At 44.6% G+C, this 25,000-nt stretch overlaps 2 protein-coding genes across 3 annotated transcripts in view; both read right to left on the bottom strand.

Moving 5' to 3' along the window:
* sh3yl1 (SH3 and SYLF domain containing 1) overlaps nucleotides 1-8,232 on the bottom strand; it is a 9,503-nt gene extending 1,271 nt beyond the window's left edge. The window contains exons 1-9 of the mRNA XM_069675377.1: nucleotides 8,033-8,232; nucleotides 5,359-5,469; nucleotides 4,016-4,129; nucleotides 3,055-3,119; nucleotides 2,853-2,965; nucleotides 2,019-2,147; nucleotides 1,783-1,927; nucleotides 1,083-1,248; nucleotides 908-967 (exon numbers count right to left, since the gene is read on the bottom strand). Coding sequence (XP_069531478.1) covers nucleotides 908-967; nucleotides 1,083-1,248; nucleotides 1,783-1,927; nucleotides 2,019-2,147; nucleotides 2,853-2,965; nucleotides 3,055-3,119; nucleotides 4,016-4,129; nucleotides 5,359-5,469; nucleotide 8,033 — 904 coding nt within the window. The 5' untranslated portion in view covers nucleotides 8,034-8,232. The remainder of the gene's footprint in view (nucleotides 1-907; nucleotides 968-1,082; nucleotides 1,249-1,782; nucleotides 1,928-2,018; nucleotides 2,148-2,852; nucleotides 2,966-3,054; nucleotides 3,120-4,015; nucleotides 4,130-5,358; nucleotides 5,470-8,032) is intronic.
* An 8,697-nt stretch (nucleotides 8,233-16,929) lies between these two features.
* LOC138603708 (ALK and LTK ligand 1-like) overlaps nucleotides 16,930-25,000 on the bottom strand; it is a 10,161-nt gene continuing 2,090 nt past the window's right edge. Inside the window, exons 3-6 of one of the 2 annotated variants that reach the window (XM_069675599.1) lie at nucleotides 23,491-23,544; nucleotides 22,026-22,106; nucleotides 21,107-21,186; nucleotides 16,930-18,027 (exon numbers count right to left, since the gene is read on the bottom strand). In XM_069675599.1, the coding sequence (XP_069531700.1) occupies nucleotides 21,122-21,186; nucleotides 22,026-22,106; nucleotides 23,491-23,544 (200 nt within the window). In that variant the 3' untranslated portion in view covers nucleotides 16,930-18,027; nucleotides 21,107-21,121. The remainder of the gene's footprint in view (nucleotides 18,028-21,106; nucleotides 21,187-22,025; nucleotides 22,107-23,490; nucleotides 23,545-25,000) is intronic. The other variant, XM_069675600.1, reaches the window with a different exon arrangement.

Genomic DNA, 25,000 nt, shown 5'->3' with positions numbered 1-25,000 from the left:
TAAAGACTGAGCGACGTCGTGCAGGATGTTGACTTCTCTGTTTCATGATGATAGATGTGCTCTGATGCTCGAACAGCCGCTGCACGCATCAATAAAGAAGCATCAGGCTGTGTGAAGCTCCAACACATGTACTGTGACCCTCTACAGTTCATTCTGCATTATGTCTGTTTCTGCAGAGACAGGTAGCAGCTGTGACCACAAGAGGGAGCTGCAGCCTTTAAAAGTGACTGCACACAAACATTTAGGTACTGCAGAGAAAACAGGACGTTCCTGTGCTGTCAATGTACAGATCACACACAGCTAACGGCTAACGGCTAACAGCAGGATTCAAGGACGCTGGTTAACAACACATTTGAGCACACACACCTAAACTTCCATCCTCTGACAGGTGTGTGTGTGTGTGCGTGTGTGTGTGTGTGTACTTTAGGAAGGAAAACACTGACCTGTCATCTGTGAAAGAGGGTAAAGAAGGAAAGGAGGTAATTAGTTGGAAAGGAAGGAAGGAAGGAAATAAGTGGGTTAGGAGGTAGAAAAGGGAAAGAGAGGAAGGGAACAAAACAAAGTGCAGACAAAGGACATAAGATAGTGGTGAAGGAGAGGAGGACTCAGCGACTCAGAGACTGAGGTTCAAAAAGAAAAGGAGCCAAAGAAGGAGATGAGGGAGGGAAGGCAAATGAGAGGGAAGGAAAGGAAGGAAAGGAAAGGAAGAATGAGACGAAGAAGGAAGGAAAGACATTGGCATAGAAAAAGAAAGACAGGAGGCAAGGAAGCAAGGAAGAGGAAAAAAAGACTGAGATGAAAAAGGAAGGAAGGAGGTAGTGAAGGAAACTAGAGAACAGGAAAGGAGGAAAAGAACAAAGGAGGTAGAGAAGGACACCATGAGGTGCCACATGGAAGTAAAAGTCACCTGAGGTTTCAGATTTGTAGATGGAGATGCTCGGGTAGAGCTTGTTCTTACTTCCTACACCTGCACAACCACACACACACACACACACGCACACACACGCACACACACAGATTATTACACACTAATTATGTCCTCTATTAGCAGAGAAAACACTCGTATCTCAGTGAGGTTTTACCAGGGTTAGCTGCAGGTGGCTGGTAGTTAGCTGCAGGTGGCTGGTAGTAAGCTGCAGGTTGCTGGTAGTAAGCTGCAGGTTGCTGGTAGTTAGCTGCAGGTTGCTGGAAGCTGGTTGCCGGCCTCGGCTGAGATGGAGCTGGAGGTCTTGCAGGAGGAAGAGAGGACTGAAAAAAGACGAAACAGAGGCATCAAATTAAATGTCTCTGCAACCAATCAGAGCAACAAAAACCTGACCTGATTGCAGATTATGAACATTTCACCTCAGCGGCAGCCATCTTGGTTGTTTACAACACAGGAACGTTTATCCCGCCCCGTTTTAATTAAATGTTTGTGACTGGCCTGACCTGAATCAGGGTGGATTTAAATCTGTCTGTTTTGTAAACGACCAAGATGGCCGCTGCTGAGTGGGAACGCTCTGAATCTGCTATCAGGTCAGAATTAGACCAACTGGAATGCAGTTCACGTTATGTACAAACGATAAATGTTAATATACTAAATCATGTTGAACTATTTATGAACTGGATGCTTGAACTAGCCACCTAGCCTAGCAGCCTACCGCTACATCACAGGTTTCAATGCTCTGATTGGTTATGGCTTCCAGAGACATAAACAAAACAAACACATGTTCCAGACTAATTCACATTTCCATCTCTGGTTCTTTAGCTTGAAGCGGTCTACTTTAGGTGTGAAAAATCTACCTTCTGAACCATGTGCTTGCTGGTCCAGTCGGCGGTGTAGGCCTCGGTGTACGCCTCCAGGATGTGGTAGAGGTCAAAGCATTCTGACGGCGGCTCCACATCACCGTTCAAAATGGCCGAAGCACGGATGTCTTGGGAGTAGAACCTGCAGCCGTATTCACACAAATACTCACATATCAAACAACATTAACAGCCCTTTGAGCAAAGAGACAGAGAGGTCAGGTAGATGTTCGTACTTGCGGTTGGTCTCTTTGCGTTCTATCAGGTACGATCCCTCCAGAGAGATTCCAGCAAACAAACCTCTGGATCTGCAGTAAGTAAAGACGGCTGCTGTGCTGCGAAGAACCACGTCAGCCTCCACGTTCCTGAGACACAGATATGATATCAACACAAAAGGTGCAAAGCTAAATTTGTGTACATGTTTGTACACTTCACAAACTGCTGTGGCTGCGTGAATGCTCTGTGGTGTTCCACAAGGTACGATCCTGGGTCCTCTGTTATTCTGTGTTTGTGAAGCTAAAGCCTTGAATCATTCCAGAGGCCTTTGATAAAAAATAAGCTACTTGTATTTTATGTTTATATATTTTAAGATGAGTCTACCTAGTGATTAAACATGTAAACTCATCGCTCCATTAATGTTCCGTCTGTCTGTAACTGACACAAAAACAGACTACGACTGATGTCAGCATTTCCCTGCAAGTCAAATACCTGCTCACGCCCACACACACATAGATGCCAGCACACACAGACACACACACACACACACCTGAACCTGTTGAACTACCTTGAGATAACACTGATCTTATTATACTAAAATTAACCTCACACACATCAATCATGGCCTCTGAAGTCATCGACATCAGATGTTGTCACCGCCACAGAAGTCTAACAGACGCCGAGTGTGTTCCTGCTCAAGGCCTCAGATCACAAACATAACAACTGTCATTAAACGTCTCATAAATCTTCAGGGAGAATTAAACATTAAATGTGAGCTATAATTAAACCAAGCAGAAAGATTAAAGGCAATTAAGAGACAAATAGTTAGACAGAGTGAGAGTGCAGGTGCTCACCTGCCCATGGGTCCCACGGCGACGGTGCAGTTCCCACCCAGGGTCAGGTTCCCGCCTTTTGTGAATGCCTCGATGGCCCGCCGCTGGTTCAGGATGATCACCAGGTCTGACACCTGAGGGAGTCATAAACCCGATCAGGTTCAATCTCATAACAATAATTACAATAAATAAAAAAAGGTTTGATCTGTGTGTGATCTCTCACCTCCACCCCGATCTCAAAGCCTCCTCCCAGACCGGCGATGCCGATGGCAGACGGTGCCGACCAGCCTGAACACAAACAGGAAGTGAGCTGATTTAAAGAGTGACATCACAGCTTTTGACAAGTGTGACGAGACGTCGGCATCATATAGAAACACAGCTTCTCAAACAGCAGCGGATGTGTTGAGTCTGGCTCTGTTAGAGGAAGTGTTTGTGTCTCATGGTGGATTCATGGTGGTCTCTGTGGATAATATCAAATCAGATACAGACTCGCACATCGCCGGTGGCTGCTGGATCCAAACCTATCAAGTATATCAAAGAAATATATAAAGATCTGCACAGCAGGAAGCTCCCGCAGAGGGTTTCATTCAGCACACAGTGACGTTTCGAGCCAACATGCTCTTCCTCAGACTTGTGAGGAGCTTCCTGGTGTGCAGATCTTTATATATTTCTTTGATACTCTGTGGATAACACAACACAGTCGCTCTACGCCTGCTCTGTTTGTTAAGAGTCCTCAGATAACTGTGAAGAATTTGTTCTTCCTCGTGTTTCGGTTGAACTGCTCCTTTAATCTGAAGCAGAAACCCCTGTGAGGAGGCGAGGCGCCAGCAGCAGCTCAGTCACTCTGTGATCCTCTGCGGCTGTTTGGCACAAACTCCAATATATGCCACAGAAATGTCAAAGTTGCCACCGCCGGACAAGAAAGTAACATCCATAAAACATCAGATGACTTCCTGCCGCGGCATCAAGCGCTGCAGGGAGACCTGAGGGAGTTTCTGTTTATCCCCATGGCAACGCAATAAAAAGCAGGGTCACGGGGCGGCAAGAGGATGCAAAGGAAGTCAAACTATGAGGCTGAACTCCTGCATGATCATGAACTCTGATGGGGTCAGTGGAACAGCCTCACAGTGTTCGTGCGCAGGGACGGTTAGAGAAGGAGACACTGAAGTTTGGTGTTTTCTTACGTCTGTCGGCCAGCCGGGCGATGACGATGCCGCTGCCTCCTCGGGCCGTGATCATGAAGCCGGCCTTGATGACTGAGATGATGGCCAGGCCCTCAGCTTTCGCTATCACATGAGCTGCAACACACAACCAAACCTTTTTAGTCACCTCAGTAGTAACAGTAGATAGAAACCACTGCTGTCTTACTAGTTAGCATTCAAAGACAACTCATCTGTAATATTATTATATCATTCTCACCTTCTCAGCAACCTGTCTTAAGATTTCTTTAACTTAACAACAAATCTGTCCTGCGTTTCTCTCCTCTTCACCTGTTTTTGTGTCTTTGTTTGCAACATGCAAATACACACACAAGAAACCAGGTCTGAGAGGCATACTGTACTAACAACCTCGACATGTTCACGAATAGTCGAGGTACTTGTTGGACTCTGTGGGGCTCTGTGGGGCTCTGTGGGGCTCTGTAGGACTCCGTGGGGCTCTGTGGGACTCCGTGGGGCTCTGTGGGACTCCGTGGGACTCTGTGGGGCTCCGTGGGACTCTGTGGGGCTCTGTGGGGCTCTGTGGGGCTCTGTAGGACTCTGTGGGGCTCTGTAGGACTCTGTGGGCTCTGTAGGGGTCTGTGGGGCTCTGTGAGGTCTGTGGGGCTCTGTGGGACTCTGTGGGGCTCTGTGGGGCTCTGTGGGGCTCTGTGGGCTCTGTGGGGCTCTGTGGGCTCTGTGGGGCTCTGTAGGACTCTGTGGGGCTCTGTGGGGCTCTGTAGGACTCCGTGGGGCTCTGTAGGACTCCGTGGGGCTCTGTGGACTCTGTGGACTCTGTGGACTCTGTGGGGCTCTGTAGGACTCTGTGGGGCTCTGTGGGGCTCTGTGGGGCTCTGTAGGACTCTGTGGGGCTCTGTGGGGCTCTGTGGGGCTCTGTGGGGCTCTGTGGGCACTGTGGGCACTGTGGACTCTGTGGGGCTCTGTGGGGCTCTATGGACTCTGTGGGCTCTATGGGGCTCTATGGGGCTCTGTTGGGCCCTGTGAGCTCTGTAGGGCTCTGTGGGCTCTGTGGGGCTCTTGTGGGGCTCTGTGGGGCCCTGTGAGCTCTGTGGGGCTCTGTGGGGCTCTGCGGGGCTCTGTGGGCTCTGTGGGCTCTGTGAGCTCTGTGGGGCTTTGTGGGCTCTGTGGGGCTCTGTGGGGCCCTGTGTGCTCTGTGGGGCTCTGTGGGGCCCTGTGAGCTCTGTGGGGCTCTGTGGGCTCTGTGGGCTCTGTGGGCTCTGTGGGGCCCTGTGGGGCCCTGTGAGCTCTGTGGGGCTCTGTGGGGCTCTGTGGGCTCTGTGGGCGTCATGAAGGACAGTCTGTGTGTTTACCGGGGATGAGTTTGTCCGGTCCGTTCCTGTTGGAGATTTCCGTGAAGTCTCTCAGGATCTTGGCGGCTTTCTTGGCCTCCGACTTCAGATTGGACGGGATGGGGTTACTCACTGAGAACACACACATTAAACGGTTTATTAAAAACATCAACAGCTCATTCAGAGCAGCTCCACAAACAGACCTCTTTAAACAGTTCAGCTGCACATAACTTAAATTCTGATGTATTTTGTGGTCCCTTCAGTCGTCAATGAGCTCCTTGTTGACTTGGTTCAATCTTATCTTATCTTCATCTGTGCCAAAACAAACCCAGAATCCTACAAAGCTCTGATTATCTGGGGTTTACAAGGAGGACTGACAGGCCTGGATCACTGCGTTCACAGGACGCGTTATTCAGTCTGTGACAAGTGTCCCTCCACGGTGAAGTCCTCAAATGTCTCAATTTGTCCGACCGCCAAAGTTTGACCACCAAAGAAAACCAGCAAGGTGTCACATTTAGGAAAGCAGAACACAACGATCTGTGATGTCGTCGACACAGACGCTACAGTCTCATTTAAAGAAGCTGGAGCGAGCACACGTTTGGTCACTGAGCTGAAAAATGAGTCAAATAAGTTTCAAGTTAACTTTCTTACAACAACAAACGGATTCATCGACTAATTATTGTAACTTGAGATCAGCCTGTAGACTCACTCGTCTGTGCAGCTTGTTGCTTGTTCATCTCATTCAGCTCCACCTGAGCTCCATCCTCTTTTGGCCATGTGACATTTTTCTGGATGACGTCATAAATACTAATTCTAACATTCAGTTCTTCTTGTTCTTCTAGTTTGCCCTCTGCATGCAGCTCTGTCCCCTGGAGGCCGTGTTTCATGTGTTCCTGCAGCTGAACCACAGCTTTGTTAGCGCGTCGTAGCTCCGCTGAGGCCGGGACGTTCAGGCTGCCGTGTGTTTGAGTCATGAGTCAGGAATGTGCTGTCTGCAGCAGGAGGCATGTTGGCAGACTGGTCCCCGCTGCAGGACTCTGCTGTTTGAGGCTCTGACAAAAGGAACAGGAAGCTGGCTCTGGTTGTAAACAGGAAGTTTTCAGCCCTGATGGTTTCCAGTTCTACAGTCCAACGGTACAGCACACGGGCAGAACTCTCACCATCTCTGCTTCGGTTCCAGTCAACTTTCACATCGTGTTTAAGGGCGTTCTTCATAGTAGTCCCCTGGAAGGAGGTCATAGTTGTTTCAGAGGAGGTTCTCCTGATCTTTCATAGTCTGTCACTGAGAACTCATTGAATGTGGTCAATGTGGAGCTTCTAGCTGTCTAAGAAGACATTAAGGTACTTGTCCCCTCAGAGGAAGTTCTAGTTGTCTTTAAGAACGGTCAGGTGGTCTCTGCAAAGATTCTAGAGATATTTTACCTTTGATTTACGTCTTTTTGGAGTCTCTGCGTGTCACTACAAAGGTTCTAGTCACCTATGAGGACCATAAAGTCGCCTAGAAGATTCTAGTTGTCTTTGAGGAGGTTCTATTGGTCATTGAGGAGGTTCTAGTTGTCAGATAGAACGTGATCTGGGTTCTGAGTAGTTCTTGTTCATGTGTTTGAAAGCAGGGAGCTGGAGGAGGAAGGGTTGTTCGGAGGATAAGTACGGGCGTCGAACAGAGTTATGTGACGCCGTGTTGTGACTCAGTCGTTAAGCAGTCGTTAGTGATGAGCTCACTGCAGGTGATAAATGTGAGCGTCATCAGGTCGTTAAAACACCTTCATCTAATCCAGAAGAGCAGCTGACACACACACCACAGTTAACACACTGAGTGACATCACCTGTCGCCTGGCAATATAACCTGCTGAATAACTCAGGACCAATCACAGGCCCTGAGACCTAACTCAATCAGAGAGAACATTAACCTTTAATGAGAGCTCGTTAGCAGTAACGAGCAGTCAGGGATTCAGTGCAGCAGGAAGTGTTACCGTGCCGACAGCCGAGCAATCCATCATATATTAGTTCAATCAGTCATCCTCCCTCCTCCACGAATCAGAAACATGAAGTCTAATGACACCTGACGACTAACTTCCATCCAACCACTGACACACAACCAGAACCTCCTCACAAGGTTCTATTACAGAAACACAGACCACCAGATCGTCAGCAAAGACTCTTATCTCCCCGTAGAACCATAGAACCTCAAAGCCCGCTAGATCCTGCTCAGCCACAGATCAAATCCAAATATGACCTCCTCAAAGTCCAGTAGAACCTCAACAACACCCCGAAAAGACCAACAGAACTTCCTCATTGATAACTAGATCCTCAGAAAGCACTCGAACCTGTCATAACAGGACTTCCTGTCATAACCTTAACCCCCACTAGAACTAAGGCAAAGATCAAAGCCTGGAACGGAACCACCCCATCAGACGAGCTCGAACCCGCTCTGAACCAACAGGTTCCGACTTTCAAACAGATTTTTACAGCTTTGTTTTTACAGTAAGAACATTCAAGTGACTAAAAAACCGTAAAAATGCATCTTGTAATAACCGGTGTTACGTCACAGCTTGTTTTCAAACGAACCGGTTCCACGAGCCCGCGGACACTGTGTTCTGTTGTCAGCGCACGCGTCTCAAACTCAGCGACATGTTAAAGACAGCGGAGCTCTGGAGACGTTAAACACGTCACCATTTCACTTTAACAAACTTACTTTTGTGTCCGTCTGCCCTCTTCTCTCTGTTCTCTGGATGTGCACCTGACCCAGGTGAGCTGCGCGAGCCTCCCTCCTCTCTTCACCTCACTTCCGCTTCACCTGATTCTGGATTCTCGGGACAGCCCCGCGCGCTGCCGGAAACACCAGACATGAAACGTAAAAATAAAGTCAATGATTAAATAAATCGATCCCACCTGCGCAGGTGAAACCAAACAGCAGGAGTCATAAGGATCATTTTTCAGACAGGAACAGGTGATAACAGGTGAATTAATGGATCGTAAAGGAGACTGGCGTCGCGCGGACAGCCCGCTCAGAGGGGCGTGTAACAGCTGTGCGCGTGCCTGACTAAGGCGCCTCTTCCACCTGAGTTGAGTCTCGCAGGCAGATCGGGCCGTTCTTTATAAAGCTGGAGGTAAACTTTTCATTCCTTTGAACACAGAGTCCGTCAGGTGAATCCTTCCGCTCCTGCGCAAACATTCACAAACTAACGATCCTCGTCTCTTCCTGTTTTGAGTTCATCTGTAAAAACAGCCTCGTGACAAACATGTGACATGACTGACAGATGAGCCGCAGTTATAGTTCAGTGACACATTCATAACGACGGTTTTAATGTGGACACATGAAGCACACACTGATGATCTCATGTCCATCATTTAAAGATGCCTGGGAGTCTGCGCTCAGGGCGCGATTTCTAAACCTGTTTGTTTTCCAGCTTTTCATCAGAAGTGAAGACAGAACGTGACTTCTGTCTTTGTTTAATGTTTGGAAATGTAAAACATGAATAAATGTGCTATTAGCAGAAAACGCAGAGAGGAGGCGTCACTGACACGATCTCAGTGCTCACGGTGGGTCAGACGTTCGCCACAGGTGTCTCTGTTCACGACTGCTGTCTGTCGGCTGCTCGAGCAGACTGACAGATGTTCCCATGTTTGTCCGGTCGTTTTCTCACAGTTAACGCGATAAGGGTTTTTTATTTTTAATCTCTCTGCAGGGAAATAAACTGCTCTCCACAGGGAGGTCAAAGGTCAGCAGCCGGCAGAGTCCAGGGAATAACTGCAGAAATATCAAACACACACAGGCTGGTTTGTTCCTCAAAGTGCACTGAAACAACTCATGTTCACATGATTAGAATAACAGCAGTAATGACGATAATAACTGCGTCAGCAACACAATGAGTGCAGTTTAATGAGGAGGACGGCGTGGTGATGGGAGGCGAGGGAGACGAGGGAGACGAGGGAGACGTGAGCGCATGAAAAACAACATGAACAAAGATCCAGCAGCACAAACACGGCCCAGAGGTTACGTTCAGTGACTGAGTTAGCTGAGGGGACACCTAGCAGACAGCTAGCAGCTCCCAGCTGTCACTCAAAGAGGCCACGCCCCTAATGCTGAATCTCTTTAAGCCTTAATATAATGTAAACAGGTGAGCTGTATAAAGATTCTCCCCGTACAGTTGTCATGAAGAGAGAAATGAGCTATAGAGACCCAAACTGTTTTTTGTACCAGGCTGTAAACATGTTTATTTCTGCTGTAAAGTTTAACATGGGGCTCTATGGGGACTGACTCACTGCTGGAGGCAGCCTCAAGTGGACACCAGAGGAACTGCAGGGTTTGACTCTTCACTTAGCTTCATTAGCTTCATTAGCTTTATTCTGTCCGGTGACACATGGGGACATTTATGAATGTTACCTTCATAGCACCTGTTCGAGCAGCATATTACCTTTATGTGTGTGTGACATTATGTAATGAGATCAGCAGATATAAACACTGATATATTGTGTGTATCAGATCGGATGTGTGTGATTTGTCCATCAGTCACAGCGAGCAGCCGTGAAACTGATTACTGCGAGGCCCAGTCAGTTTGAAGGCTGTGGCCTCAGGACAAATGTGTTTACAACCTTAATTACATATTTCCATGAATAGCACTGCAGCCATTAAAAACAGAAATCACATGTTTTCACTCTACTACAGTTTGTTTCAAGTTCATAATGTGCCGTACATTGTTGGATGTTTGTAACGCGGCCGCTCAGAGAAGCAGATGACCTGAATCCTGCAGAATGTGGATGTGAGAGGATGATGATGTGCAGGCTGAAGGAGGCTCGGCCTGCTGTCAGGATGGTATTTATGACTGTATCGCCACCAGGAGCAGGCTGGCCTTTACAACCTGCTCTTATCTCCTCTCATCCTCCAGCAGCTTCCATTCAACACATGTTTACTGCACTGATAAAAAAAACATGCTGAACATCCTGTGGGCAGGCTGGGAAAGAAGAAACACAGCACTGGAATCTACTGACACAACAACAGCCAAACACTGAATAAAACCTACAGTTTCATGAGAGCGGGGACAAACACACCTGGAGACACCTGAGAAGTGTTTTTAGCCTCTTTAAAGTGTCACAGTAAAATGCAGCCGAGGAGACTAAGCTCTGATACGCACATGTAAACTGTCTTTTAGACTGGACCTCCAACAGTTATGAGATTAAAAAGCTGAGATGGGATCGTTTGCATTTCTTCTGTCAGATCTGAAACTGAGACAAAACAGCAGTTTGATAAATGTGAAGAGAGACGTCGACAAACTTTAACTGTTTGTTTCTTTCCACCAACCAGAGTTTAAGAGGGCCGAAAAGATGAGAAAGAGGTGTTTTTATGCCCTTTGTCATTTTTAATCTCTCTCTCTCTCTCTCTCTCTCTCTCTCTCTCTCTCTCTACATCCCCCCCTCTCTCTCTCTCTTCTCTTCTTTCTCTCATGTCTTTATCTTTTCTTCAATCGCTGCTCGCATTAATCCGTCTTCTCTCTTTAAATAGCTCGCTGGATAAACATCAGTTTCGCTGCAGCCATCTGTCTTCTTAATGTGTTTCCACTGAGTGAGTGTGTGAGTGTGTGTGTGTGTGTGTGTGTGTGTGTGTGTGTGTGTGTGTGTGTGTGTTAGGCCACCCAGTCTCCATAAAACACTTCAGACCTCCCAGTCCTCTGCAAGTCCTCTACAAGTGCCCTGCAAGTCTTTACCAAGTCCTCGTCCAGTTCTCCCGCCCTGCAGTCCGCATTAAGTCAGAATCCTTCTTCGAGTCGTCTTGAGTCTGACATGTTTTCCTCCTGGTCCCCTGTAAAGTCCTCGAGTCCATCATGAGTCGTTCCCCATGTCCTTCCAGTCGCCTGCAGATCATCCTCCAAATCCTCATCCGGACTACCTCTTCCAGCCCTCATTATAATCCTCAAGTTCTTTGTCAAGTCCTCCACAGCTGATCCCCCAAGTCATTCTAGGACTCGAATCCTCTACAAGTCATCTTCCCAGTCCCTATTCAAATCATTCCGTCTTTGTAAAATCCTCCTCCCAGTTCTACGCTTTACTCTGGGTGCTTTTAGTCCAGTAGACGTCCTCACATTCCCTACAAGTCCTTTACACCCTCTAGATGTCATCCTTCCATCCCTACTGCTCTGAGTACTTTAAGTCTACTATGAGTAGATTTCCAAGTCGTCCAGTTCTTAAGTCCTCTCGGCACCTACAAGTCCTTTTTTTCAACCTCCAGTCCCCTCTGAGTGATCTGCCAAGTCCCTCTGGTTCTCCAGTCCTCTGCAAGACATCTTCCCAGTGCTTTAGTTCCCTTATAGTCCCTTCTGTCCTCCTTCCTGTCCCACCATCCTCAGAGTCCCTTTTCCAGTCCACCAGTCCTCTGGAGTCCAAGTCCCTTAAGAATCGGGCCTCAGAAGTCTTCCTCCTAGTGCCTTGTAAGTTTCCTCGGGCCCTCACAGGTCTTCAGAAATCGACCTTCCTGTCTTTCTTTTCTGTAGTAGTCTTCCAGTCGTCTGCATCCTTAAAGGTCTTTCCAGTCCTTTGCAAGCTGCCTCCAAGTTTTCTCATTTCAAGGAGCCCCCAACAAATCCTCCAGGTCCTTAGTTTCCTTTTCAATGACGCTTTATGTTTGAAAATATCAAGAGGTCCCTTTTGGTCCTTTTGTCCACCGTAAGTCATCTTCCATCATTTCCAGCGTCGCTAGTCCCTTACAAGAAGTCTTTTATTAGTCCATCCAGGTTCCTGCACATCGATCAGAAGTCCTCTATCTCCTCACAGTCCAAGTCCTCTCTAAGTTGTCTTCCACATCCTCCAGCTCTCTGGAACCGTTTTAAATCTGTTACTGAGCTAAAATAAAATGTGCATCCGGCATCACCTGAGAGCACTCTTTGGTACCTCTGTTGGCAAATTTTGTTGAAACTGCTGGTAACACCTGGAATCTGAACATACCTGAGATACCTTTGTGTCTCAAACTCACAGAAACCACAACAGTACCTGTTATTGCTCCGGCTTTGGTCATGCCAGCCACAACCCCAAGCTTTCAATCAAACATCCCCTCCCAGGAATGTAAGACTCGCGCTGTGTTTATTTAAAGTGCGTGTGTGTGTGTGTGTGTGTGTGTGTGTGTGTGTGTGTGTTAGTGTGTTGGGATGTAGACAGTAGCATTTCAGACCTGGCAGAGATTCAGGTGTAATTCATCAAAGATTAGTCATTACCTGCCTCAGGTGTTAGTCACCGCACTGCTCTGCTCCTCCTTCACTGCGTCTATTGTTCCTACGGTCATTTTATGTAACTGTACCATTAGTAACTTCATTCAGAACCAGTATCCAGAGTACGGACTGTTCCACCATTGTTTACTGTAATTACCCGTCTATCATGTGAGCAGCTACGGGCAACTTTTCAACCTCCAGAGAACCTTTAAATCCAGACAAGATGAACCCTGAGACATTAGTCCATGAGAGATCCTGATGTCATCCTAGTTAAACTCCTGAACAACAACACATACAGTTAGCGTCATACAGTTAGCTTCATACAGTTAGTGTCATACAGTTAGTGTCATACAGTTAGCTTCATACAGTTAGCGTCATACAGTTAGCTTCATACAGTTAGCGTCATACAGTTAGTGTCATACAGTTAGCTTCATACAGTTAGTGTCATACAGTTAGTGTCATACAGTTAGCTTCATACAGTTAGTGTCATACAGTTCGCTTCATACAGTTAGTGTCATACAGTTAGCGTCATACAGTTAGCTTCATACAGTTAATGTCATACAGTTAGTGTCATACAGTTAGCGTCATACAGTTAGTGTCATACAGTTAGTGTCATACAGTTAGCGTCATACAGTTAGCTTCATACAGTTAATGTCATACAGTTAGCTTCATACAGTTAATGTCATACAGTTAGTGTCATACAGTTAGCGTCATACAGTTAGCTTCATACAGTTAGTGTCATACAGTTAGCTTCATATAGTTAGCTTCATACAGTTAGCTTCATACAGTTAGTGTCATACAGTTAGCTTCATACAGTTAGTGTCATACAGTTCGCTTCATACAGTTAGTGTCATACAGTTCGCGTCATACAGTTAGCTTCATACAGTTAGCGTCATACAGTTAGCGTCATACAGTTAGCTTCATACAGTTAATGTCATACAGTTAGCGTCATACAGTTCGCTTCATACAGTTCGCGTCATACAGTTAATGTCATACAGTTAGTGTCATGTAGTTAGCTTCATACAGTTAGAGTCATACAGTTAATGTCATACAGTTAGCGTCATACAGTTAGCTTCATACAGTTAGTGTGATACAGTTAGCGTCATACAGTTAGTGTCATACAGTTAGCGTCATACAGTTAGTGTGATACAGTTATCTTCATACAGTTAGCGTCATACAGTTAGTGTGATACAGTTAGCGTCATACAGTTAGCGTCATACAGTTAATGTCATACAGTTAGTGTCATGTAGTTAGCTTCATACAGTTAGAGTCATACAGTTCGCTTCATACAGTTAGCGTCATACAGTTAATGTAATACAGTTAGCGTCATACAGTTCGCGTCATACAGTTCGCGTGATACAGTTCGCGTCATACAGTTCGCGTCATACAGTTAGTGTGATACAGTTAGCGTCATACAGTTAGCTTCATACAGTTAGTGTCATACAGTTAGCGTCATACAGTAAGCGTCATACAGTTAGCGTCATACAGTTCGCGTTATACAGTTCGCATCATACAGTTCGCTTCATACAGTTCGCTTCATGCAGTTCGCTTCATACAGTTCACTTCATACAGTTAGCTTCATACAGTTAGCGCGGTTATGAAGCTATGATGTCACTACGCTAAATGGTTAGCTGATTTCCAACATTAGCTGGAGCTAGTTGTATATATTGTAGCATTAGCTTTGCTGGGGACTTGCTATAGTCATCAATCAGATGAAACATTTATACGACTCATTAATTAGCGTTCATCTGCAAAGTTCTTTAAATTAAACGCCGGCGAATGACGTTAGCTAAAACTTGAACTCCGCCACATAAGATTTTTAGACCTATGTTGTTGTTGTTGTGAGGCTAACATTAGCTTACATTCTCAATAGTTAAGCTAATGATTATATATTATCACCATTAGCTCATGTTTGCTAATGTCAGCATTCAGGAACAGAGTTAGCTCACTCTTAAGTTTAGCCGTGTTATATATTCAGTTAAACTATAAAATGTTAGCTAATTTTGCTAAGCCATCAACAGCAACATGCTAGCATTTAGCCACATATCTAGCTCCATAGTGTAGACAGTTTAAGACCAAAGATACAAACATTTTGTTAATTCATGCTACATTAGCGGAGAGTGTGACTGACGAGGAGGAGACAGCAGATAGGTGGAAGGAAAAAGAGCTGCTCTGTGTGCAGTCATGTGGACTGCTGTCAGATTTACTCCTCTGATATCGTGTGAAAGCAAAGTTTGATTCCCAAACCTCCGCTGAAGTTGGTCACACAGAAACACCGTCATCAGGAGCGAATCAGCTGTTGGGATCTGTGAACAGGGCCGCCGGGCCTGAGGACGTGCTGCTGACGTTATAACATCTCTCTCTTTTTTTCTTTCCATTGAAGAGCCACCGACGAGTTCTCAGTCAAACCGAGAGGACCTGTGGATCAGAGTGCGGCTCTGTAGCACGAGCGGTGGTCAGAACTCAGCGGGGCGGCTGACAGCATGTACACAAACAACATTTAAAACCACAGTCAGCTTTATTGTCCAAATTTGTGAACACACGAGTGATGTGAGTCCTGTCTGCAGCTGCTGTTACACACAGCTCTCATGTCAGCAGAGGGACACAGTTAGGATTATTATATATGAGGACAAAATGAGTATAAATATATAGATCTGAACAACATACGTTTATATACAATGTAAACAAACAGTGCAAAGAGATAAATATAGAAGATTAATGTTTTTATATACATGAACGTTTGTACAAAATATGTATACAGGTTATATACACAATATACAGCATGTTCTGTGGACGGGACAGGTGTGTGTGTGTGTGTGTGTGTGTGTGTGTGTGTGTGTGTGTGTCTTTGCAGTCAGACCAGCTCTGCTGCAGTTTTGGCAACATCTTAGGTCTTATAATACACACACACACACACACACACACACACACACACACCTTTGACAGTTTACCTAATTACTATAAAACGGCTGTAAGTGATATTTTGGGCACGTCGAGCCAACAGACAGACAGGCAGACAGAGAGACAGACAGATAGACAGACAGACAGATCATTACCTGTCTAAGGAGTTGGTGCTGGTTATGCTGTGACCTACAGCTGCTCGTTCGTTTCACTGTAATCTTTTAAACACTGACTCAAAATGCAACACGCTCTGAGCAGGTACGAAGCCCCGGCTGCCCCTTGAATGAACACATTTCAGGTGTCATGTTGCATCATTTTTGAAAGCTCTCCTAAAGAACACGCCAACATCTCCCTGATGAAAACAACCGCTGGTTCTCCGTTTATCAGATGGGCCGTGTGACAGACTCCTGCTCGGAGCCCAGAGGAAAGGTTCACCCTCAGCGCGAGGCTGAGCGGACGCAGCCAAAGTCAACACAGCTGCTATGTGGTTCTCCCTGTCAGAGGCACACCGTGCTACCGTCAGCTGCTGCCTCTGACCTCAGCCGGTTTAACCGTCAGCCGGGATCAAACCAAACACACAACCTGTGCAGCAGCGTCGAGTTAGCAGGGAGATAACTGAATGTGCTGTGAAATGACACGTCAACAGGGCAGCCACGTCCGATACGGACACTGTTCAATCAATAACTAGCTGCTAATGCTAACATAACATTTCCTGCTGCAGGTGGAAGGTGTTTCACCTGGTGAGGCCTGTGTTGTCAAACAGCCGGAGGACCACAGTGTACCTGAGTGAGGCCCGAGCTCCAGGCTCAGCATCATGCAGAGGAAAACAACGTGACTCAGCTGTTAGTGATCGATGATCTAATCATTCACTGAGGGTGTTTTCAGTTTGATACCCACACATTGATTTACTGCATTCAAGAGTAAAAATATCCGCTGCTTTCCACAAGGCTCTTTCACAGCGTAAGCTGATGTGCATCATGTGATGGACCCAAACGCTGTGATTACACACTCTGCTTTCTGTGGCAAATTGGCTTCAAAGCACCTCCTGCAGCCTGGAAGATACTCATCTAAACAAAGGCAACAGACTGGCAGCGACCTGTCCATCACAGGTAGCCCCGCCCTAACCCCTCCCCTCTTCCTGCTCTGTGTGACTCTAACTGGAGCATCAGTGACTAAATGAACATCATGTGCTGAAGAAGACTTGAGACTAGAGACTGAGACCATAAACTCATTAGGAACATGTTTACTGAGGGAATACATCAGGAGAGGAGGAGGAGCATGTTCTCATAGACTTCTATAGGATCAGACTTCTGTTGGCCCCCTGCTGGACATCAGAGAGAATGCAGGTTTAAGGCACGTTTGCATTACTTCTGTCATAAACCACCTGAGTGAAAGAAAGCACACGTCGACCCAGCACGGATATTTAACAGATATATATAAATAGATATAGATATAGATATATAGATATAAAATACAAACGCTTCCTGTGGGTGTGGTCCGTATGAAACGTGTCTTTATTCCTCTCAGTATGTACATATTGCACCCGAGGCGACAGCTTGAACAATATAAATACACTGAAATATTATAATCATTGTCACCGTGGTTATTAAGCATCATGTTACATCTCAGCCAATACAATCCTGTTATTGAGCCGTCGTCCAGTCAGAGGATTCGTCTCCTCTGAAGGCTTCCAACATGCTCAGACGTCGGTCGTCCAAAATGAATCCAGAACACTGCCGAGAACAAAGGAAACACTGTGCACTGTTTCTGCTTCCGTATATCTGTATCTTTAAGCAGCGATCCAGCTCAGCGTAATATATATCCTGCAGCTCCATTAGAAACCAGAACATTCATTAAAAAACCATAGAAATCCATTTCAGTCATTGTCAGTTTCAAACATTGGTTTCCTGAGGACGTGGAGGTCAGCGAGTCGGGTCGATACAGCAAAAACAGCTGAGGTGAGTCGGGTTGTGTTGATGAGGCAGCAGAGGAGAATCCAGTGCAGAAGATGATGCTTAATTACAAGATTTCAAAGCACACAGCTGGTTAACCTCCCCTCCTCCTCTTGAGCTGTGTCTGATGAACTCTCCTGCTGCTTCCAGCTCCTTCAGGCTGACCAGTGCCCAGTGTGATGAGCTGTTAGCTCGGATCAGTACCAGGATTTCTCTGATGGACACCAACTACCAACTGACAATAAACAGGCTGAGATAACAACATCAGGATGCAGGTTTGGAAAGAGTCTGAGTTCATGCTTTGTCAGGTCTGTCTGCAAGACGACAAGAACACGACTTTAAAATGAGTGTTTTTTGAATGGGGTTTGGTTGGACCGTTTCTTGTCAAGACTTCAGGGGAATCTCAGCGCTGACAGGCTTTTGTAAAACAGTGTCAGAAATTCTCACAAAAAAATTAACTTCTGCAAATATGCAAGAGATGTGAATGTGTGCAGACAAAAATAAGTCAGATCTTTAGAGAGACGTGCTGCTGCTCGTGGACTGGAGTCCTCTGCTGTCGGTGGAGATTCTGTTAGCTGGATAACTTCTTCTGCATCCTGCATCCTCACTGTGAGCCAACAGTTCCTGTCCAGACTCTGCTATAAGGACAGATTGAGAAAGAAGAGACGACTGAGTAAAGCTCAGGAACATTTTGCTCAGTCAAATATAACCCAACAGGCTCTTGGCTTTAACAGCGTGACAGAAAACATAAAGGTTCCACATGTTCTGTTTCAGGGTGCAGCAGAGTGTTTGTGATTTAATGTACAGAAGACTCAAAGCCAAGAAGAAGAAGGGAGGAGCTGCTGTGGTTATGGCTATTATAGAGGAAAGTGAAAATAAAGGAGAGTGAAGAAGAAGAAAAGAGGCAAATAATGAGTGGGAATATGATCCAGCTGTTCTCTTTGTTTTCAGCGCAGACTTTCATCAGCCAGTGTCATGTGATTGAGTTCTGCCACGAAGGCGGGGACTAACCAGAGACGGGATCAAAAAACCAGGGGCCAAATGGAACCCACAACATTCTGGATCGTCTGGGTCAAGACCAAGAGGACACTGGACACAGTGGACACTACATTTCCCATGATGCAACTCAACTCAAGAGAGTCTACAGACTTCTGTCTACAGGTTCCGTAGGTTCTAAACCACAGTTTTAAAGAAGCTTCAGGTTCTGGCTTACTAAATCTACAGATCATTGATGGGCAGGTTCCCACATGTTCTACCAGACTGACAGACTCAGTTCTCTAAAGGTTCTACACACTTAACAGAGTCCACATCCTGCAGGTTCTATATGTTCTTTTAACAGTTTTACAGGCTTCTGGTTCCACAGGTTTTGTAAACTCTCTGAATCTCATTGTCTCTGCCTGGTCGATGATATTAAATTAGTTTTACAGGAAACAAATGCTTAAAAGAGTCTTCAAAATTCTTACCCAAAAAATCCAGGTTCTCTTGGTTCTACCAGTGACAGTGTTTAAACTGCACAGGTTTCACAGTTCCTTAAATCTTAACATTGTGAATTTACAAGATTTACAGACTCTCCGACTTCCACATGTTCTACAAGATTAATGGACTCAAGTCTAAAGTTTTTACAGACTTTAGGTTCTCAAGATGTTATAAAACCTCTCCAGTTTTATTGTTCTCCTGTATTTAAGGATCTAAAGAATTTATGGAGTCCACAAGTTTCACAGATTCATGTTCTCTTGCTTCTACTGGGTCTGAACACATGTTACTCTACATTTTGTACAGCCTGCAGGATCTAACTGTTCCAGATTCTACACATTCTATGTTGCACAGGTTCTACAGACAATGTGTTCTGAAGGTTCTAAAAGATGTTTGGTTTATTTTATACAGGTTTTAGAGACCTTGAATCCACAGTTTTAAAGACAGCACAGATTCTTCAGGCTCTTATGAATCTACAGGTTCTCCTGGTTCTACACATTATACTGACGCTGCGGTTCTTGTGGTTCTTTGGATACTTCTGATTCTTTAATTTGTAAACGTTTTGGTTCTGTCTAGTCTACAGTTTCAAAAAAAGAACAGGTTCTTTCAGCTCTAAAAGGCCAAAGTCTGGGCTCTGCAGGCTCTCTGGGATCTATAGGTGTGACTTTTAAGCCTATAGGTTCTGCAGGTTCTACTTCTCTAGAGTGTGATGGGTCTGCTGACCTTTGGCTTTACTGGTTCTCATCTGTAGAATATGTGTTTTGTGGGTTCTACACTGACCATAGATTCCACAGGTTTGGAGGTTCTATGGATTATGTTCTACTGGATCTACAGACCTTGGTGGAACATGTAGAGCACAGAAAATATGTTTAATTGACTCTTTAAACCCTGCAGAACCTTGAGGTAGAACCTGTTGATAACAGACAGTGTAGAAAAAGAAAAATTCTTAGTACTAAACGTTTTAAAGCCTTCAATTTTAACTGGATCTACAGACGATGTTCTGTTGATTTTTGCAGACTCCATGCTCGATGGGTTCTACTGACCTCATTAGAACCTTTTCAAGCATAGACTTGAGGTTCTATGGACTCCATTAAACCTGCAGAGCCTAGACGTTGAACCCTATTGTTCATGGAGTTGTTCAGTTTTGAAGAATGCACAGATTCTACAGGTTCTTATAAACATACAGTCAGCAGGTTCTCCTGGTTCTACGGGCTGTATTGATTCCATTGTTGTTGTGGTTCTTCAGATACGTCTAATTCTTAAATATGCAGACTCTGTGGTACAGTCGAGTCTAAAGGCTTCAAATGAAGTACATGTTCTTTAGGAAGACTGTAGAACCTTTGAACCTTTAGAACCAGATAAAACACAGACTCTATGTTCTATTCTGATTCTACTGACCTTATTAGAACGGGTAGAACATAGACTCTAAACATTTTAATCAACAGGTTCCACACACTGTATGTTCTGCAGGGTCTATAGACTCTGTGGAACCTCTAGACTTATGGTTCTACAGGTTTTACAGTACTGTATTTCTACACGCTAACCTTAGGCACCACATGTATGTCAGAGTGTATGTTCTAAAGTTCTATAGACTCTTAGCTCACAAGGTTTACTGACTTCCACAGGAACAGTTCCCAACCTGGGCGTTTGGTGGTTCTCTGGCAGACTCTGCAGACTCTGCGGTTCTGTCTGGTCTGGGTTTTTTGGTTATAAATTCTAAAGAACAATCATCTCCTTGTGTTCTAGCTGATAATGCTCTATGGTCTCATGTAAAACTGCTGCTCGCCTGCAGCGGTGCCCTGCACTCCGACTGACGTCAGATAATGATGTTAATCCTAAGATCAGTGGGTGGAAGCACCGTGTCGGTTCCCTGCTGGCTCGGTTCCCTGCAGTGTGACTGGCAAAATGAGGCAAACAGGAACAACAAACCCGCAGAGTTTAAAGAGTTTAAAAACGTACTCACAGAACTCAAACGCCAAAGTCTTTAAAGTCTTTAACAGCTGACCTTAGAGCCTGCAGTCTGAACTCTCATCCAGCGTTATGATCGTGCAAATATTTGTTCCACCTGCTCTGACCCCTGACCTTTGTGTCACTGCTGCTTCCTCCCTTCTGCTTCAGGTGGAAGATCCAAGCAATAAATTACAGAAGTGTTTGTAATAATAGCGTCCACAGAGCCTGGCACCATGCTTAAGACGTATATTTAGTTCTGTATACACAAAGGTGTGAGTTTAATCGCAGTCTCACCGTCTCTCCTCGTGTTTATCTCTCGGAGCAGCGAGGGCTGTTGGCCAACCGAGTCAGCAGACGAGCACATCTTTTATAATCTGCAGGAGGGGAAACACAACATGTTCATCTGTGGTTTCAAAAACATGTTTGTTTCATTTCCAAAAAGAGACTAAATCAACTGCCGGAGTCACAGGACCACGGGGGTGTTTAGCCTAGCTTAGCACAGACAGTGGAGGCAGGGGACTGCTAGCCTGGAGCATCGGTCTGATGAGTGGTTCCAAACGTATCATGTGAATTAGGTCATAATTTAAATGATTCAAGTTCAGACTCAGCTCGTACCCGGGGCCACATGGACGCACACCCGAGATACCTCGGCCTAGCGTTCCCTGACCACAGAGTCAGTGGTGGGACCAAACTTAGCACTCCGTACTGAAGCAGAATTTAAAGGTGTGCTCTCTTCACCTGTGTTTAACATGGTGAAACAGAGAAACGTCTACATGTCATTTATAACAGCAGCACAGAGATGTGAATCAGCCAATCAGCTGTCAGATCAAACCAAGTTTGAACCTTCACAGCTTCTGTAACTTTGAGCTTCTCCATGGAAACCAGGAGTTACCTCACTGGTCGATGGTTTGATTCCCTTCATTGTTACTGTGTGGAGTTGCTGTAGGAGCTTGTTTGAGATCAACAACAGGATATGACTTGTCTTCACACACACACACATGCACACACACACACACACACACACACACACACACGTATATGAGCATACACACACATATGCTCACATTTTTGTTCTCTCTCTCTCTCCAAGATAAACTCAGAGCTACATGCATGATTAAAGATCACAAGAGCTGCTGCTGTTCTGACACGATCACACCGATGATAACACAGCGTGTGTGTGTGTGTGTGTGTGTGTGTGTGTGTGTATACTCACAGGCAGATATTGTGCAGTCTCTGGTGTTGTAGTACAGTCTGTTGAAATGTTTTCTGCACTTCGGGTTGATGTAAAGAGGACCTGAGGACGGAATCAAACACACCTTAGAACGCTGGGCTCTGATTGGACAGCACAGATACGACTTGGCATCTCATTAGCATTTTTATGTGACACAGACACATTGAAGTCGTTAACGCTCAGTCTGGTTTGTGATGTTTGCAAATGTCTTCTTGAGAGCTGTTTTTATAGTTCGTGCCAAAGTTTCACGACCTGCTCTGAAGCCCCGCCCCTTTTTTTACACTTTAATCAGAGACTGTGAGGAAGAAGTCGTCGTAGACACTGTGATGTCACTACTTAGTTTGTCAACAACTTTTTTTGTATTTTGGCCATCTTGTTGCTTTGGAGCCAGAAGTGACCACATGTGTATGAGAGGGTTCAACTAGAGGGGAGCAAATGCTACATTACCAGCTAATGCTACAACCGCTTGGTTAGCAACGTGCATCCATGATTCACACTACGTTTGACTCTTCAAATGTCTGTGAAAAACACAATTTCAACTGAAATGTTGTCACTTCTAAACATCTATACAATCACACTTAGCAGCCTGTTTTTACAGGGCAATGATTCATCATAATAAACTAGGAATAAAATGTGACATAACATTACATAAAATAAGAACAAGCAGTTGACTAGGAGGATGTTGGAGGGCAGATTGGGCTCATAATGGCCATCTTTGTTTGAGCTGTTGGAGTGTTAGAAGACCCGAGGCAGCAGCAGCGTTTACTCATTCGGAGGTTTAAACCAGTTCTTAATGTTGAATCGACTCTGAGGGAGACCAGAAGCTGAGGCATGAACAGGTCTAAGTTCTTCAGGTCTAACAAACATGCTGAATGAATTCCTTCCCAATAAAACACTTTTTGTTTTTTAATGTACTGCCACTTGTATCCTTAATAATGTTGTTTACAAGCTACCACTGTTCTTTATTACAGCCACCTGCAGATCAGAGGAAGTGTTTCAGACGTCGTCGAAGTCATGCACGACTGCAGAAACAGGGACCGGCTCGTAAAGTCGGCTTCATGGTGATGAGGGAGTAACTGAGAAACAACCTCCCCATGAACACCTCCAACAAGGAGCCCACAGGACTCACTGTATAGAATCATCACTGAATCCTGAAGATGTTTTAAAACCCTACTCTGATGTACCATCGCTCTGTTCAAGTCACCAGACTATTGATGAAAATAGTACTTCTACCTCTCAGGACACAGGAGCTGCTGATCCTCTCCTGACATGATGGGTTAGTGTGTTTGTGTCATTGTGTGACTTTGTGGTTTGGAATGGTTGTTCAGATCCAACACAATATCTATGTAACACAAAATCACAAACACACCAACCGAGGCAGAGGAAGACCAACAAGTCCTTTATTGTGCAAGTTAAAACGACTGTTTTTGTTGTGATGTGGTCTTACCTGTCAGGTGTGTGATGAACTTATCCTTGTGTTGTGAATGTCTGTGGTGACTCTCTGAAATGAAAACAAACATTGTGGTTCCATTAGCTGTTGTAATGTCACAGACAGTATCTTATCGTATCCTATTATATGGTTGTTAATCATATCGTATCATATTGCACTGTATCGTATCGCATCATATTGCACTGTATCGTATCATATTGCACTGTATCGTATTGCATCATATTGCACTGTATTGTATAGTATTGCACTGTATCATATTGTATCATATTGCACTGTATTGTATCATATTGCACTGTATCATATTGTATCATATTGCACTGTATTGTATCATATTGCACTGTATCGTATTGTATCATATTGCACTGTATTGTATCATATTGCACTGTATCGTATTGTATCATATTGCACGGTATTGTATCATATTGCACTGTATCGTATCGCATCATATTGCACTGTATCGTATCATATTGCACTGTATCGTATTGTATCATATTGCACTGTATTGTATCATATTGCACTGTATCGTATTGTATCATATTGCACTGTATTGTATCATATTGCACTGTATCGTATTGTATCATATTGCACTGTATTGTATCGTATCATATGATATTGTTCGGTTTCATATCTTATGCTCTAGTATCATACTGCGTCGTACACTATCTTATCGTATTGTTTGATATGTTATGATATTGTATTTGAGTGTATTTACTGGTAACATACATTTTTACAGTGTGGTGTTGCCTCGTCATACACTCACTCATGATTTGTGATGAAGTTCTTCCTCAGTTCAAACAAGCCACAGACCACAGAGTGATAAAGATGGTATCTCTGTTTACAGAGGTTCATCCCACCGCATTACAGTGTTGTATTCAATTCAATTCAATCCTTTTATTGTCATTGTCATAGTAATTATAATAACAAAATTCAGTTCGGAGCATTCATACACTGCATAGCAAATGATGGTGTAAAGTGCAAAAATGGTGCAAGATCCTTCTCCCAAGAAAAAGAATAAGCGCAATACACACACAATAATAATATACAATGAAGAATCAGTGCAGGCACACATTAAGTAGTAGTAGTAGTAGTGGTAGTGGTGATAGTAGTAGAAGTAGTAGTGATAGTAGTAGTAGTATAGTAGTGATAGTTGTAGTAGTAATTGTAGTATAGTAGTGATAGTAGTATAGTAGTAGTAGTAGTGGTAGTAGTATAGTAGTAGTAGAAGTGGTAGTAGTGATAGTAGTATAGTAGTAGTGGTAGTAGTGATAGTAGTATAGTAGTAGTGATAGTAGTATAGTAGTAGTGATAGTAGTATAGTAGTGATAGTAGTAGTAGTAGTAGTGATAGTAGTGATATTAGTTTGGTAGTAGTAGTAGTGATAGTAGTATAGTAGTGATAGTAGTAGTAGTAGTAGTGATAGTAGTATAGTAGTATAGTAGTAGTAGTAGTAGTGATAGTAGTAGTAGTAGTAGTAGTAGTAGTGGTAGTAGTGATAGTAGTGACAGTA

The sequence above is a fragment of the Semicossyphus pulcher genome, unplaced genomic scaffold (genome assembly GCF_022749685.1).
Source record: "Semicossyphus pulcher isolate SPU_LCO1_2020_fin unplaced genomic scaffold, fSemPul1.0.p SCAF_24, whole genome shotgun sequence".
In the NCBI taxonomy this organism is placed as follows: domain Eukaryota; kingdom Metazoa; phylum Chordata; class Actinopteri; order Labriformes; family Labridae; genus Semicossyphus; species Semicossyphus pulcher.
This window is presented reverse-complemented; position numbering and strand designations above follow the sequence as displayed.